This window comes from Pongo abelii, chromosome 3 (genome assembly GCF_028885655.2).
Source record: "Pongo abelii isolate AG06213 chromosome 3, NHGRI_mPonAbe1-v2.0_pri, whole genome shotgun sequence".
NCBI lineage: Eukaryota > Metazoa > Chordata > Mammalia > Primates > Hominidae > Pongo > Pongo abelii.
This window is the reverse complement of record NC_071988.2, coordinates 136,907,250-136,925,624: the sequence shown is the minus strand read 5'-3', so window position 1 is coordinate 136,925,624 and position 18,375 is coordinate 136,907,250. Positions and strand designations below refer to the sequence as shown.

General features: G+C 34.7%; 1 protein-coding gene across 4 annotated transcripts in view; it reads left to right on the top strand.

Moving 5' to 3' along the window:
- NDST4 (N-deacetylase and N-sulfotransferase 4) overlaps window positions 1–18,375 on the top strand; it is a 289,322-nt gene that overhangs the window by 20,943 nt on the left and 250,004 nt on the right. For 2 of the 4 annotated variants that reach the window (XM_054554391.2, XM_024246116.3), the window contains exon 2: window positions 15,553–16,776. In XM_054554391.2, the coding sequence (XP_054410366.1) occupies window positions 15,799–16,776 (978 nt within the window). In that variant the 5' untranslated portion in view covers window positions 15,553–15,798. Of the gene's footprint in view, window positions 1–3,594; window positions 3,799–14,873; window positions 15,024–15,552; window positions 16,777–18,375 lie in introns of those variants that run through there. The other 2 variants (XM_054554392.2, XM_063723614.1) reach the window with 2 other exon arrangements.

The window sequence follows — 18,375 nt, the reverse complement described above, 5'->3', positions numbered from 1 at the left end:
TTTGAAAGATAATTTAGTTAATTTACTTTTAACATAATTACTAACCTAACCAGACCGATTTATTTTGTGTTTTCTACTAGTCTTATGTGTTGTAGGTTTCTACTAAATTTTTTTAATTGAATATTTTTCTCTTATTTTATTTTTTCTCCACTACTAGTTTTGATGTTGAAGAATATACATAGATAGGTATATTGTTTATTAGTTTCACTAGAAATTACCATATACACCCTTAACTTACCAATATGCGAAGTTAACTGATATTATGACCTTCCCAGAAAATACAGCATTTCTAGAACATTTTACTCAATTTATTCCCTTAGTACTTTTATACTATTGTTCTTATTTATTTCAATTATTTGGTTTTGATTTTAATCCCTCAAGATTTTATTATTACTGTTTTCTATACTCAAGTTCATTTAGACTAACTCACATTTTACATTTTTTTAACTTCACTTATATCCAGCAACTTGAACATGCTTCTTATGTTTGAGAAATTCATGATTATATGAGTTTCCACCTCATTTACAGATATCAAATAATTGTTTTCCAGCCTCCCTCACAGCCAAGTCATGGGCATGCCTACTGAAAGCAGCTATTCTGAAATACCTCTAGCAGATTTTGAATCAGAAGCTAGTGAATGAGGGAATAAGTGGGTGCAGAAAAAAATTCCTTTTAGGTTGGGGGTCTTCACCTACATCCATATTTTAAGGGCACCAATAGCAGTGGCACTTGAAGAACTCCCAGATCCCAGTATTGCCCAGGCTGGTTGTGCAATATTCGCTCTATGGCTACTTTTCAAAATGGACTTTTCTTATATTTGTGTGTGTGTACGTGCCCTTAACCATAACTTCAGTAGAGTAATGTTACTAAACCTAATTAAGGACTATTTTTTGAATTACATTTAATCATCTTGATGTTTGCATTCCAATTATATAGTTTGCATCTTACAGTGTTATTTAGTACTCGTTTATGACAAATTCTGTGATAGTTACCAAAGAAGCTTTGTCAGTACCAAAAAATACTTTAACAAATTTTAATCACTTATTTAGGGAAAGCAACTTTGGAAAAGATTTCAAAACATGAATAAAAATAAAATCTATTATATATATGTGCATTTTACTCAGAATGATTAATTTGAGTATACTTCATTGCAAGCACAACCTCCTAATGTTACATTATCTTTCAAATCAGCTACAAAACAACTGCATATGAACATGTATTTTTATGAATTCTCATGTAAATGATCAATTACAATGGAACCACATAATGTGACAACTCTAAGATAACCATGAGCAGTAGAAGTTGGTATCCAGAAAGCCTAATTTACAAATAAATTATAATGCCATTCTAAGTGGAAACTGTAACCACAATTTTAAGTTATTTCAAATATAGCTCTTATATTTTTTCTTTCTACCTCATAATTGAGAAAAAGAGTAGATAGAGAAATAATCTAAATCATGGTGTACACATTTGTCTTTTGTATATAAGTTGTTCATACTGTTCATTTTATGTTGATTTTCTATTCTTAAAAATAAATGATTAATCTTTTGAGCAGATTCAAATATTTAGAAATTTTGCCATTTCTTATAAATGAAATTATCACACAGGCATGTTTGCATAACAGAGAAATATAAAATGAAAAAGCAAATTTATTTTGCCAAAACAAAGGCATATTATTGTATATACTTAAAATAAAATAAATATAATACTAGACAAATGTTAATTTGAAACAAAGATGTATCAAAAATTGTTTTAGATATATATGAATTGTAGATATTGTACCTCTCTTCCTTTCAGAAAAAGATTTAGATCTTAAAAGTTCACAAAAATTAGCAGCACATTTAACAGAGCTGATGTTTTATTTTTTCTTCTTTTGTGCACAACAGTAACAAAAAGATGTATATTGAAAAACAGAAATAAAACTTCAGAAGCAAGGAACCATACAAGCAATATAAAAATGGCTGTTCGTTACAAATGTGAAGAAGATAATTGATTAAAATGTATTTGCTGTGTAATTGTGGCAAAATTAGTATTTTAACATTGAATCACTGATCTTTCCCTGATGTCAACAGCATGATGCTCATCCTGAGAGCCCAGTTACCTATACTCCCTGGACTTATCTAGTTAACACTTTCTTTAGTTTAGTAACCTGTCAATGGAGAACAGGTGCTGTTGGCCTATTTTTTGCAATAAAAGCAAGAGTATATTGCCCTCTAGTGTTGAAAAAGTTAGGAGACCAAAAGAGTGTTCAGAAATACCCATTAAAAAAAGCAAATTTTTTATTTTCTCCTTTCACATAAACGTGATATACCGATAGACAGGTTATTATTTCCTAATTCTAGAAAAACAAATATCAAATATAATTAATAAGCCTGTTTTATGGCCTCTGTTATAAAAAATGGTGACTGGATTGAGAATAAATTATTTCATTTTATTATGTTATCTTTTTGTAACTTAATTAGATCCTTTTTCACTTTACTTTTGGCTAAGTATTTTACAACTTTAGGAAATATTCATTCCTTATAACACATTATCTTCTATCATTATTTTGGATTTTTTAAAAATAAAAATTAGATGTAAATATCATTTTTAAAAAATGTTTTAAAGTCAAGAACGTAACTCTGTGGAATAGGTTATTCTATTGGTAGAGGTACTTTATAGGTCCTTTATAGCTGGGTTTTGTGCCTAGTAAAAATATATATTTCCTTCTCTGAAATACAAGAGAAAGGATTGAGTAGTAAAAAATTCATTAGAAAAAGTCTTCTAAAAATGACATAAAAAATTAATGATTGAGGTAGAAATGATATATTTATCATTGTATTTAAAAATAATCAACTGAGACTTTTAAATAATACTGCAATAATAATACTGCATGTTACACTTAAAATTGGTGAAGACGGTAGATCAAATTTTGTGTGCTTACCAAAATATAAAAAAAAATTAATACAAATAAATACATAAATTCTGCAGGGACATATACCAATATTAATATAATCCAGATTTCTCCAGACCTACATATCCTGTGACTACAAATGGGGTCTGGTTGATAATAAGTAAACTTAGAGATAATTTGGTGAAATTGATTTTCCAATTTTCAAAACTTTAGGCTTGATTCTGAGATCATTGTTCCAATAAAAAGCTATTAAAACATTATAACATTGAACATCAATTTAACTGACTTACTCAAGATTGTTACTAATCTACTGTGTGTCTAATTTAGTATTGGGTTATGCTTGAAGGAAAATAAACTAACTAGCTTATTGTGAAAAGAGAATCTTTTTATATAGATTATGCTATTGAAAATGTACCCACAGTCTTCTGGGGAAGACACATAAACCAGTTATGTAAAAATGCAAAGGTATTATAAAAAAGATAAGGACAACATATTCTTCAGAGATTTAGAGGAAGAAAGACTACCAGGGGCAGGCATGAATAGGAAAGGCTTGTTATTCATAAGATTATAGAATTTTATAGTTTGAAGCAAACTCACAGTTATGAAACTCACCCATTTAAAAATTTTTCCTACATTTTTGTGCTTTTATACAGATAGTACATGATTCTTGAAAAAAAGAAATAATATAGAAAATACAAAACAGAGACGATCAATATTTTGTTGAGCATCCTTCCAAATCTTCCCTGATGAGTGTATACATGGAAATAGAAATATAAACCGTTTTATATCCTTCATTTAGAAAATGAAGAAACTGAAGTTCAGACTCCTTCCATCCTCCACCACCTTTCCCAACAAGTGTCTGGAGAAAAGATCATTTGAGTTGTACCTTGGGGTAGAGAAAGAAGGTGAATATATTCAAGACATAAATATGGTTATTGTTGTTTTGGCATAATTGTTTTGTGCATTAAATAGCAGGAAGTTTACAAAATGCAGAAGATCCAATTCTGAATAAGTTACAGTTCCTGCCTTGGTGGAAATCCATGAATAATTACTCAATTAAAATGTCTGTGTTATAGGCTGTACTATGAGAGCATTGTGGAGACAGACACACTTACCAAACTAACTTCTGTAATGCCAGGGGTGACTTTTTTGAGGTAGTTTTATCCAAGCTGAATCTTTCTAAAAATGAATAAGAACTGATTAGACTTAAAGATAAAAGAGATAACCTGGGTCATTCCAGAACTGTAAATGGTTCAACACATAAAGTGCAGGAATAACAAGATGAAACATTTTATAAGAGTAAACTCTCGAAAAGCTTGACTCTGAAGCTAAGAGAAAAATTAGGGCAGTTGCTTGGATTGGGGGCGGGGGTGGGGGTGAGTGTGACAGAAAATGTTATGAACACGGGCATGAGCTAAACTTGTTAACAAAATGATACCTGGAGTCTCCAACTAAAATAAACACAGAACCCAGAAACTAGGAAAGGTGAGGAAGTGCTAGGGACTGAAGCCATTCAGATATCTGAAGATTATAATTACAAATGAAACATATTTAGATGCTGTTTACGGTCAATTACTAACAAAGCATTATACCAGTTTTTTAAAGTCCCCAGAAAAGAGAGGTTGAAGTTCTAGAAAATAGGTGGAGGCAAAAAAAAAAAAAAAGATTAACTTTAGAAGAGATATACATTATCTATGGAATCAGGAGGCAGAAAAGGAGAGTAAGAATTTTTCAGTTTGGGAAACATTAGTGGGAGGGAGTCAGCTTGGCTCCCTGCATAATTTTGAGCCAGTTCAACCTTCACTTTCTGTTTTTTTTGTAAAGTAGAAGATTGCGGAGCTAGGGAGAGGGACCATGTGGTTTAGAAAGTTATTGAAATCATCAAAATAGTATAAGTTGGGGAAATAGAAATGAAATAATGATGTATATTTCAAAGATGTCTTAATCACATTTCCCCTTTTATTATAACTATCATAATTCTAAGTGTAAAAATAAGATAAAAATTATATTTTAAACTATAAAAACACATTATACAGAAAAATATAGAAAGAAATAAGAATTTGTTAATGTTTATTTTATTTTTAATATTATGGGTTTTCAAAATTTATGATACTTTCAAGTATAAAATATACATAAATTTTGTTAAGAAAAAAGCAGCTAAGTTTCTAAACATTTTCACATCATCCTTGCTGATAAGTTACAGAAAAAAAGTTTAGTTTTGAAAGAAAATGGCTAATAATATTACATCTAAACAGGAAAGCATATCATGATATTATATTTCCTCAGTCATCTTTTGTAGCTTCCATATAAATTTTTTATATGGAGTGAAAAAAATCAAGATAGGAAGTTGCAACATTGTTACATAGATTAGCAGATTAATGCCCACACTTTTCACATGAACTCCATTAGCATAAGCTTAAGTCAGTAACTTTAAAACCATCCACTGTCAAGGAAAAATATAAGAAAAGAAAAAAATTCTAGAGATGAAAGGGAAATAGGAAAGGGAAGAAACAGAGAACAGATTAAAACAAAATAATTTAGACGTTTTTGCTGATAGTAAGTGAAATACTTGAATTTGCAGATGTACCTGGCAAACAGGCTCTTAATAAATGTTAATATATATATTTTCTGAATGGATGTCGGGTAAATGCCTTGGCTTCTTACATAAAAGAGAAAAATAGGAGCAAATCCAGGATGAAACTGAATTTTAGATAGCCTGTCCAGTTTCAGTTTGATTATAAATGTCCCATTATAAATATTACCTCCAAATCTATACAAAATGAGACAGAGTCATAGATTTATCCCAAAGTCATCCTAAGGTCCTGAGGAAATTGTCTGAATGTCAGAAACCCTGAGGCAGATCTACTCATTCAAAAACTGTTTAATCCTGTTTAATTCTGGTCCACACATTCTGGGGATCTGATTATTATTTTAGTAGTATAAGGGTAAAATTCAGTGATGAAATCTTAGCTATAAGTATAAGTACAAAGTTCCAAGCAGTGATTACCAGACCTCTCAACTTGGCCACAGATAGCATTTCTACTACTCTATCTAAATCTTATATGGCAAAGCAGAACAAATATCCACATAAAAGTTTCCTTATTTGCAAAATCCTCATGTTTTTCTAATAAGCAAGATGAATGCATAGAAATTTGCAGTTGATTTTAATAAATTAGACTCTTTATTTAAAAAAAATCATGTCGTTTCTTTGCTTTAGAAAATAAGAACTAAGAAAATGGTGAATAGGCACTATGTATATCTCTGCAGGAAATGGTGATAAAAGAAATCACCTGACATTTACTCTTCTATTTACTGAGTCGACTTCATAATCTTTTGAAGTATGAATGTAGCTGATAGCTCAGAGCTATGTACCTAGTATAATATTATGTTACAATATAATATTATGGTAGTAATGTTATCATTATGTTTGAAATGACACTTTTAGGAGTTTGTACTGGTAAAAATGCACACTTTGGGGACTAAAATAAATTTATATTATGTCACTGAAATCAAGAATATATGAAGTGTATGGAAGTTAGGTGATAATCAACTGGTTATTTATGGGTATAGAAAAGATCATTTCTGCAGAAAATTATAAACTGGGCATACTACTTCGATTTTGATTAAATATAACAATTACTCATTACTTTGTACCTCTATTTTGAAAAAATTATGACTTATGTAGCAGTGGTTGCTACTGAAAATAATATCATAATATTTTTTTGGCCTGGAAGCTGAAAGGAATTCCATGGGACCAACCATGTGATAGCAACCATTTCATAGTCTCAACTACTATTTAATTAATATTGGATATTTTCTGAAACCACTCAGAATCGTAAGAGACTGAATTGATCTTTAGCTAAAACCTTTATGATATTTATAATTCTTTTAACCAGATTAAATAATTTGAATTAACTGTGCCTTATTGAGTAGTGCTCCTCAAACACTTTTGACCATGACCCAGAATAAGCAATAATCTCACATTGGTATCCAAATACACAGCCATGCATACACGGACACCACAACATAAAGTTTCATAAAGCATTGCTTACCTCTGCTGTACATGAAGTATGACAATATTTCTATTCTGGTCTACTTCATTTTCACTAACTTGTTGGTGACCTGTAATTTGAAAAATACTGCATCTCTCTTGAAAGATGAGGTACTGATTTATTCTCACACTCTGTGAAGACATACCCAAGACTGGGTAATTTATAAAGAAAAGAGGTTTAATTGACTCACAGTTCCACATGGCTGGGGAGGCCTCAGGAAACTTAAAATCACGGCAGAAGGCATCTTGTTACAGGGTGGCAGGAGAGAGAATGAGTGCTGAGAAAAGGGGGAAAATCACCTTATAAAACAATTAGATTTCATGAGAACTCACTCAGTATCATGGGAACAGCATGGGGGTAACCACCCTCATGATTCAATTAGCTTTCACCAGGTCCCTTCTATGACATGTAGGAATCATGAGAACTACAATTTGAGATGAGATTTGGGTGGGAACACAGAGCCAAACCATATTATTATGCCCCCTGCCCCTCCCAAATCTCATGTCCTCACATTTTACCCTCCCAACAGTCCTCCAAAGTCTTAACTTATTCCAGCATTAACCCAAAAGTCCAAGTCCAAAGTCTCATATGAGACAAGGCAAGTCCCTTCTGCTTATGAGCCTGTGTAATCAAAAGTAAGTTAGGTACTTCCTAGATACAATGCGGGTACAGGCATTGGGTAAATATACCCATTCCAAATGGTAGAATTTGGCCAAAACAAAGTGGCTACAAGCCCCACGAAATTCTGAAGTCCAACAGGGCAGTCATTAAGCTTAAAGTTCCAAAATGATCTCCTTTGACTCCATGTCTCACATGCAGATCATGCTAATGCAAGAGGTGGGCTCCCATGGCCTTGGGGAGCTCCACCCCTGTAGCTTTTCAGGGTACAGCCCCCCTCCCATCTGCTTTCACAGTTGGTATTCAGTGTCTGTGGTTTTTTCAGGTACATGATGCAAGATGTTGGTGAATTTACCATTCTGGGGTCTAGAGGATTCTGGCCCTCTTCTCACTAGGCAGTGCCACAGTAGGGACTGTGGTGGGGTGGCTACAACCCCACATTTCCCTTCCACACTGTCCTAGAAGAGGTTCTCCATGAAGCCTCTGCCCCTGCATCAAACTTCTGCCAGGACATCCAGACATTTCCATACATCCTCTGAATTATAGGCGGAGGTACTCAAACTTCAATTCTTGATTTCTGTGTGCCAACAGGCCCAACACCACATGAAAGCCACAAGACTTGGGGCTTGCACCCTCTGAAACAACAGTCAGAGCTATATGTTGGCCCCTTTTATCCACAGCTGGAGTAACCTGAGGCACAGGGCACCAAATCCCAGGCTGCACACAGCAGGGGAGACCCTGGACCTGGTGCATGAATCCATTTTCCCCTCCTAGGCCTCCAGGCCTGTGATGGGAGGGGCTGCCATGAAGGTCTCTGACATGCCCTGAAAATATTTTCCCCATTGTCTTGGTGATTAACATTCTGCTCCTTGTTACTTATGCAAATTTCTGCAGCAGGCTTGAATTTCTCCCCAGAAAATGGGTTTTTCTTTTCTACTGCATCATCAGGGTGCAAATTTTCCAAATTTTCATGCTTCACTTCCTCTTGAATGCTTTGCCACTTAGAAATTTCTTCCACCAGATACCCTAAATCATCTTTCTCAAGTTCAAATTCCACAGATCTCTAGGGCAGGGCCCAGTCTCTTTGCTAAAGCATAGCAAGAATCACCTTTATTCCAGTTCCCAACAAATCCTCATCAACATCTGAGATCACCTCAGCCTGGACTTCATTGTTCATATTGTTATCAGCATTTTGGTCAAAGCCATTCGACAAATCTCTAGGAAGTTCCAAACTTTATCTTACTTTCCTTTCTTCTTCTGAGCCTTCCAAACTGTTCCAACCTCTGCCTGTTACACAGGTCCAATGTTGCTTCCACATTTTCAGGGTCTTTACAGCAGTGCCTCACTCTCTGAGATACTTGTTTAGTGTATTAGTCCATTCTCACGCTTCTATGAAGAAATACCTGATACTGGGTTATTTATAAAGAAAAGAGGCTTAATTGACTCACAGTTCCTCATGGCTGGGGAGTCCTCAGGAACCTTACAATCATGGCAGAAGATACCTCTTCACACGGTGGCGAGAGAGAATGAGTGCTGAACAAAGGGGGAAAGCTCCTTATAAAAGCATCAGATCTCATGAGAACTCACTATCACAAGAACAGCATGGAGATAACCACCATGATGATTCAATTACCTCCCACCAGATCCCTCCTACAACACATGGGGATGTGGGAACTATAATTCAAGATGAGATTTGGGTGGGGAAACAGCCAAACCATTTTAGATGGTTACAAATTTTGGAATTCACCCCAAAGAAGCACTGGTGCAGTTAATGTATATGAACAAATAGTTAAATGTTTATATAATAGTTTTTGTGTTTTTTGGTTTTTGTGTGTTTCCAGACAGGGTATCCCTCTGTCACCCAGGCTGGAGTGCAGTGGTGCAATCATAGCTCACTGCAACCTTGAACTCTTGGGCTCAATGTAAACTCCCTGCCTCAACCTCCCAAGTAGATGGAACTACAGGTTCACACCACCACACCTGCCTAATTTTTTTTCTTTTTTATTTCGTGTTAAGACAAGATCTTGTTTTATTGTCCAGGCTGGTCTCAAACTCCTGGACTCAAGCAATCCTTCAGCCTCAGACTCCCAAAGTGCTGGAATTACATGTGTGAGCCACAATGCCTGGCCTATGTAAGAGCTTTAATTAAAAATTCTGTTTCATTAATATAAAATATGAACTAATTCTTTATGATTCCTAAAAGCAAACAAAAAAACTCATGAAGCATGTAAAAACAGGGTATATAATAAAATATTTTCCTCACAGGCATCACAAAAAGTCAAGGTCATTGAAATTATTGCAAATTCTTAAGTCATTCCAATTTACAACACAGCTGCTTTTAAATCAATTCAATTCACCTCTACAATTTTTCTCCATTTTTGGTAGACATTTTTGGCTTTGAATATCTGAACTTTTAAAATTGAAATAAAACTTGCTGATTTGCAGTTAAATTGTTTAATTATGCTGACTGCTAAGTTTTTGGCTTAACTTAATCTTTGTTTCTTCTCAACAGTGCAACCGTAGAATCCTAGTATCATAAATCATTAGTAGTTTAATCTTGGTTCTGTTTTTAAACCTTCTAAATTTTAATTTTGTCATTTTAAAAATAGATCCATAAAGAGTAAACAGGATGATGAATACAAAGAATATAGCATAGTTACTAGCAAGTAGTAGCCATTTATTAAATGCTGGTAAACGTCATTACTCTTATTTTCAATTTCAGCTGAATTTTTATGAGCCTCTTTAGTGATCTGTACAGCTCATCAGATCACCTTCAACAAAGAAACAACCACACGTATATGCAATGTGATTTAGTATCTAGCTTTCTTCTGTATTTCAGTCTTTCCAAAAAGTAGCAATAACTACAGTAGTACCTGTAATTGCTTTGTTTACTAACTCACCTCTCTGCTGCTACCAGAGATTACTAGAAATTTACCATGATTATGTGGCAAATGAACTTTGCAAACTGTATTTTAGAGAATCTGTAAACACATTTTGAAAATGTCAAAAAGCAATCTTATAACAGATATGTAAAACAATAATGTTAATATCATCATATAATATTTTCTAATCTTGAAAGAGAGTCAAAGATTCTAGGAGATATTTATTCCACTACCTAGGTGATAAGCCACATTTGGAAGGATAGAAGGTAAAAATAAGAAAACAAAAATGATAACAAGAAAGGCAACACTTACAAAAGCCTCCCTTTTTTTCTCATCAAAGCCTGTGCAGGGGTCGTGAAGCCCACATTTTGTGTCAGGTTGTCATGACAAATAATGAGTAGATCTCTCTTTCCAAATTTTTAACAATAGATTTATTAGAACATGGAAAGTCAGATTAAGAATTGGGACCAAAGCCTGTTTAACTTACTTGGTTTGATGGTTAATAAAATAGTTTTTCCACAGATGCAATTTACTCAGTAATCCACATATTTGTCTGTTCTTTCTATAATGAAAGATCAACATCACCTTATAAGGGGAAAGTGGGGAAAGGAAAGCCCTCGAATGTTTCTGTTTGTTACTAACTTGTCCCAGGGTCTTCCTGAAGAAGACACTAATTAAGGTAAAATAAAAATTTTGGTGTATCACCTTAGACTACTTAAAAATAAATGCCACATATTTTATACCATTATAGCAGCATTTTAATGTCTTCATTATTATCCTGAAGTAATTCTTTTAATTTTATATGACTCATTTAACACGTGTCTTTTGAAAATTAATCTCCATTGTCTCATTTGACTTATGGTAACAACGTAAGATTGTTGTGTTGGTTGCTCTCCCTATCCATACTCCTGCATGCCTTTTCCCCTACCTTTTCAAGGGTCACACAGTAGGTAAGAGATTCAAACTAATCACAGACTACACCTTTCTGGCATCCTAAACAATGTCATAATACTATTTCTTACTTCAGGTGTGAGACATAGGTAAAAACTTATGGTATATCAAGTTTTATGGTCCAGGCTTCCTCATCTCCACCGGCCAGTTTTGCTAGGGAAGGAGAACTGGGAGAATTGAATGGGAAGGATAACTCTTTTAGTTAAAACACCTACATTGAAAACATATATGTCTTCCATGGTGGTAATATGTATCTATCATTCTTCTAACTCTGAACATATTACTGTTAAATAAATGCCACATTTAAATTTTATTTATTCTTTGGGTTGGCAGATTCTTGCCCCATATGTTTTTTTTTAATTTATTTTTCACTATTGCATTAGGAGGAGATATTCTAAATATGCAAAACTGACATATTCTCCTTTGTGTATTCAAAAATAAAAATCATATTTTTAATGTGAGAAGAAGTAAAGATTTAACAAAGTATTAACTTGTTATACATTTAATTTGTCTCCGAATCGCCTGGTTAAATTTATTCCTAAAATACTAAGCAATCCTCCAAAGCATGTAAGTAGGTATCTGCTCTTGTTGGGTTATTTGTGGAAGTTGTGTGGATGGGGTGGGTCTGATTTCATGTTTGTCTAAATAGATTTTTAAATTAAATATGTGAGCTTGGATAAATCTAAGAATTGATATAAGATTAATAATCTCCTTTGACAAGTTCCAAATATCTTTCAATTTCATTATTATTACACACACACACACACACGCACTACACACTATATATATGTATCTTTTAATTGAGTTTTTATTTTAAAAATTTATATATGAAAATTTTCAAGCATACATAAAAGTAGAGGATATAATATAATTGCTTTATATATTTCATACCAAACCAAAGCCTTTTTATTGCTGTATTCCATTTCTTTTTAGTAAAATGCAATCCAATTTGGTTAAAGGGAGCTGAGTTTTGAAACAAAGACTTTTGCAAAGCAGACAATTATATTAAAGAATTGCATTTGAATGGGTGTAGTCACTCATGCCTGTAATCCCAGCATTTTAGGAGGCCGAGGTGGGTGGATCACCTGAGGTCAGGAGTTTGAGACCAGCCTGGCCAACATGGTGAAACCCAGTCTCTACTAAAAATACAAAAATTAGCTGGACTTGAAGGTGTGTGCCTGTAATCCCAGCTACTAGGGAGGCTGAGGCAGGAGAATCACTTGAACTTGGGAGGCGGAGGCTGCAGTGAGCCCAGATCAGGCCACTGCACTACAGCCTGGGTGACAGAGCAAGACTCTATCTCAAGATAAATAAATAAATAAAACAAATAAAATTTGTAAATAGAGTGTTAGTAATTCCCCAACATGTGGGATTCATTTGTTTTTAAAGTCAATGTGAAGTCACTGCAGAGACTGCAAACTGGTACAATATGTTTCACAGTGAAAAGCTAAGGCCCATTTATATATTTGGAATCTGAAGTATTAAAATATTTAAAATATTTGATGAAAATTTTTAATTTTTTGAAAAAGTTTAAAAGTTATTTTCTGACAAAAACAACCATTTCAACATCATGCAGATTTTTAAAATTTAAATTAATAATGAGGTTAAGTATTGTAGAACATAGAAATATAAAATGAAAAGTAGTGACATAATATTGTAATGTTTAACTATTTAATCTAAAAAGTTTTCAGTCATCATTAATAACCATTCATCACTCAGATCCCCCAATTAAAAAATAAAGAAATCCATAAAATATCTACAGTGTGATAGAACATACCACTCATTAAAAAACATGCTAATTTAATTCTCTCTGATGTAATATGTCTGATGTAATACATATCTTAAATATATATATCACACATTGATAACATGGATTATTTTCACCCAAAATAGTTATCCTAGGGAAAGTTTGGCAAACTGGGAAATTGAAAATTATTTAAGTACTCTAACAGTGTAGAGACAGATGAAGAAAGCTTGTATAGAAAGTAATTCATAGAAGTCAGAATCATCTATACAAGGAAAAACATCTAATAATAATGGAAAATTATGTCCATTTGTGATGAAGCAGTTTGGGATTTTTTTTTTTTTTTTTGAGACAGAGTTTTGCTCTTGTTGCCCAGACTGGCCAGGCTGGTGTGCAGTTGTGTGATCTCAGCTCACTGCAACCTCTGCCTCCCAGGTTCAAGCATTTATCCTGCCTCAGCCTCTTGAGTAGCTGGGACTACAGGCGTGCACCACCACACCCAGCGAATTTTTGTATTTTTTTAGTAGAGACGGGGTTTCACCATGTTGGCCAGGATGGTATCGATCTCATGACCTTGTGATCTGCCCGCCTCGGCCTCCCAAAGTGCTGGGATTACAGGCATGAGCCACCGCGCCTGGCCACGGGAAATTTTTTTTTTAGTGCTGTGTTAGTTCATTCTCAAATGACTATATAGCTGCAACTGGGTAATTTATGAAGAAGAGTTTTAATTGCCTCACGGTTCTGCTTCTCCTTTAAATATCAGTTTTGACTTTAGGTCATTTCTTTGCTTAAGTATCCTAGTATAGGTTGTTAGAAGCAGCCAGGTCACTTTTTTTTGGAGTTGGGGGGTGGGGGCGGAATGGAGTTTTGCTCTGTCGCCCAGGCTGGAGTGCAGTGGCACAATCTCAGCTCACTGCATCTTCTGCCTCCTGGGTTCAAGCAATTCTCTGTCTCAGCCTCCTGAGTAGTTTGGATTACAGGCACCCACCACCATGCCTGGCTAATTTTTTTTGTATTTTTAGTAGAGACAGGGTTTCACCATCCCGACCAGGCTGATCTTGAACTCCTGACCTCGTGATCCACCTGCCACTTCTTGAATGCTTTGCTGCTTAGAAATTTCTTCCACTAGATACCCTAAATCATCACATTCAAGTTCAAGTTCCACAGATCCACAGGGCAGGGGCGCAATGTAGCGTAGTTGTTTGCTAAGGCATAACAAAAAATGACCTTTTCTCCAGTCCCCAATAAGTTCCTCATTTCCATCTGAGACCTCCTCAGCTTGTATTTCACTGTCCACATCACTATCAGCATTTTGGTCACTACCATTTAAACCCAGTCTCTAGGAAGTTCCAAACATATCCTCATCTTCCTGTCTTCTGAGCCCACACTCTCTCTTTTGCTCCTGCTTCCACCATGTGAGACACCTGGCACCCCCTTGCCTTTTACCATGATTGGAAGCTTCCTTATATCTCCCCAGAAGCAGAAGCTGCTATGCTTCCTGTACAGCCTGAAGAACCGTGAGCCAATTAATCCTTTTTTTCTTTATAAATTTTCCAGTCTCAGGTGTTTTTTTAGAGCAATACAAGAACAAAGTAATACAAATGCATTCTACATTCATTTTTTTTTTAACTAAAGGAAGTGATAGAGAAATAGAACATCTGATTCTTGGATAAAAATTGACAATGAGTAAGAGTTTTAATTCTTATTACAAGAGTAGGCAAAATTAGGAAATATGCTTTGAGACTAACATGTCAATGTTCTTTTCACGTAAGCTTTCTGTCCTCTGTTTCATTAGCGAGATCTGAGAATGCCTGTTCCTGCAGGAAGAAGGAGCACTCCTATGTATCTGGGCTGTAATGCTGAAGAGGGCCAAGTGGCTCCCTGTGAGTCCAGATAAAGGATATATTATTCAAGAGAAAAACTTGTAACTACTCTAAACTTAAGACAGATTTATTTAGTCAGCTGAGAATTCCAGAGACTCAGGCCGATACCTAAGAGCATGTTTAATTGCTCTAAGCCCCTGATTGCTGATTTCCTAATTTTATATGTATATAATGGTTATCAGTTCTGTAGAATAGTTTTATGGTAACTGACATTCTTTGTTAAAGCTTACTTTCTTACTTCTTTTCTTTTTTGGTGGGATTAGTTAGAAAATGATCTCAATACATGTTTCTGTATACATATGGATGTTTAGGCAAAAATAAAATTAGGTTCTGTGTTCTGGAGGTTATCAAAAAATCTACTATAGGTAGTTAAGTCTGGACTGTAAACATCAGGTTGTTAATATTTTAGCATATTAACACACTAAAATTATCATTGCTATATATGTTTCTTTAGCATCAGCATTTATATACAAATAAATATTTATATTTCTATTTTTGTCTTAGTTATTACGTTTCTCCTCTCTTTCAGATTATGCTTAGAGGATTCCGCAGCAATTCTCGGTACTGGACATATTCAAAATCTCCTCAACTTATATCCTCCCCATCTATTGCCTTCCAGCTTTAACTCAGTTGTGCTCCCTTCAAACATTTTACATGATTTGCAATGGTTACATGAACTCTGGGGAAGTGATATTTGCAACATCTCATACTTTATTCACTATGGCACTTTAGGAAACGAAACTGGGAAAAAGCTTCCAAAACATTATTTTAAAAAATGAATCTTATTGTGAAACTTCGGAGAAGTTTTCGAACATTGATTGTTCTCTTAGCTACCTTTTGCTTGGTGAGCATTGTCATTTCTGCCTATTTTCTCTACTCTGGCTACAAACAGGAAATGACACTTATTGAAACCACTGCAGAAGCAGAATGCACTGACATCAAAATTCTACCATATCGGTCAATGGAGCTGAAAACAGTTAAACCTATAGATACATCCAAAACTGACCCTACTGTCCTTCTCTTTGTGGAGAGCCAATACTCTCAACTCGGTCAAGATATCATAGCTATTTTGGAGTCCAGCCGATTTCAGTACCACATGGTTATTGCCCCTGGAAAGGGAGATATACCTCCTCTTACAGATAATGGCAAAGGGAAATATACTTTAGTCATTTATGAAAATATTCTGAAGTATGTCAGTATGGACTCATGGAATCGAGAGCTTTTAGAAAAATACTGTGTGGAATACAGTGTTAGTATAATCGGTTTTCATAAAGCCAATGAGAACAGCTTACCAAGTACACGATTAAAAGGCTTTCCGTTAAACCTTTTCAATAATCTAGCTCTAAAGGACTGTTTTGTTAACCCTCAATCTCCTTTGCTGCATATTACCAAAGCCCCCAAGGTTGAGAAAGGCCCTCTTCCTGGGGAAGACTGGACTATTTTCCAATATAATCATTCAACCTACCAGCCTGTACTTTTAACTGAATTACAGACAGAAAAATCCCTTTCATCCTTGTCTAGCAAAACACTCTTTGCAACGGTGATTCAGGATCTGGGGCTTCATGATGGAATTCAGCGAGTACTTTTTGGCAACAACTTGAACTTTTGGCTGCACAAGCTCATCTTCATAGATGCCATCTCCTTCTTGTCAGGGAAGAGGCTGACATTGTCCTTGGACAGGTACATCCTTGTGGACATTGATGATATATTTGTTGGGAAAGAGGGAACAAGGATGAATGTCAAAGATGTGAAGGTAAGCATATTTATAAATAACATAGAAATTTTTATTTCACAATGTGGTACTGATAAAATATTCCAAATATGATAGATTTCTAAAGTTTTAAGGTGCAGTAGAGTTGAAATCAAATAGCCGTTTAGAAAAATCTTGAACCAAGACTTAACCATTCTTTACACACACATACACACACCAGAAGCTTCAGAATGGGGCAGAGCTGAAATATATCCCAAAGAGTTAGTGAACTTAATCTCCTTGCCTCATTCATTGTTTATTTTTTATGTATTTTTTTTTTTTTTTTTTGAACAGAGTCTTGCTCTGTCGCCCAGGCTGGAGTGCAGTGGCGTGATCTTGGCTCACTGCAACCTCTGCCTCCTGGGTTCAAGCAATTCTCTGCCTCAGCCTCCTGAGTAGCTGGGATTACAGATGCCTGCCACCACGTCTGGATAAGTTTTGTATTTTAAGTAGAGATGCAGTTTCACCATCTTGGCCAGGCTGGTCTTAAACTCCTGACCTCGTGATCCACCCACCTTGACCTTCCAAAGTGCTGGGATTACAGGCGTGAGCCACTGCACCCAGCTTCCTTGCCTCTTCTTAAGTCTTTCCCATCCCAGCTAGAACCACTTAGAACAGCCTCCCTTATTATAGTACATGCTGCAGTTTGTAACAGTGAAACTAAGATAGTCATATAACTCTGTTTCTGGATTATTTACCCTGCCAAATCCTGCCAAACTTGGGTTTGAAAATTATGGTGTAAATAGAAAACGGAGAAACAGCACAAGACCTTTCTATAATCTCAAACAAGCATAATATTTGCTCATATGAAATGTTCAGATATCTGAAAATATACATATTAGAAAAAACAAATCAGTTTATAGGGAATGTGGTATTGGATTAGCCTCAGGTAGCTTTCATTATTATACCTATTATTTATTTATTGCATTATCTGGGAAAACACAGCAGTGTTACTGGTAGCACTTCTAGGTTTTGATCAATTGACTGAATAACAGATTCAGCCTGTAATTGCTACTAAATAAAAATAAAGCCAATATGTTACACTAGATTAGGTGCACAATTCTAAAGATAATCATCTTTTAAACAATCTTGATGCAGTACTCTCACCTGATCTTTTACTTGTGACTATCTCATCCTATGTATAACTAAATTTATTTTGTGTGTAAATAATTTTAGCAAACACATAAAAAATTACAGGACACAACTAAGAATAATAAAGGAATCAAAGAGTGTTAAGATGTTATCGACGTTTTTGGATCTTCTGTTAAAGTGTTTATCTTCCAAAGATAAAATTTGGATACTTCTTCAAAATAACAGGGTATTTTTTTCATCCTAAGACCTGATGGCCACTGTAAAGCAAAATGATTGAAAGCAGTAGAATAAGTTCACTTTTTAAAAACCTTCAAAGTATATGTGAACCAATGAACTCTGTTTTTAATAAGTTCCTATGAAGCACTGCTTGACTGTGACCCAAATATTTCATTTTGAGACTGTTAAGAACAGATAAAGTGACCACAATTGAGTTCTATCCAGATTTTTCTCATTTCTTCTTTTACTTTTTTAGTATGTATTATTCCCTTTAATTAGTATAAATGACAGTTT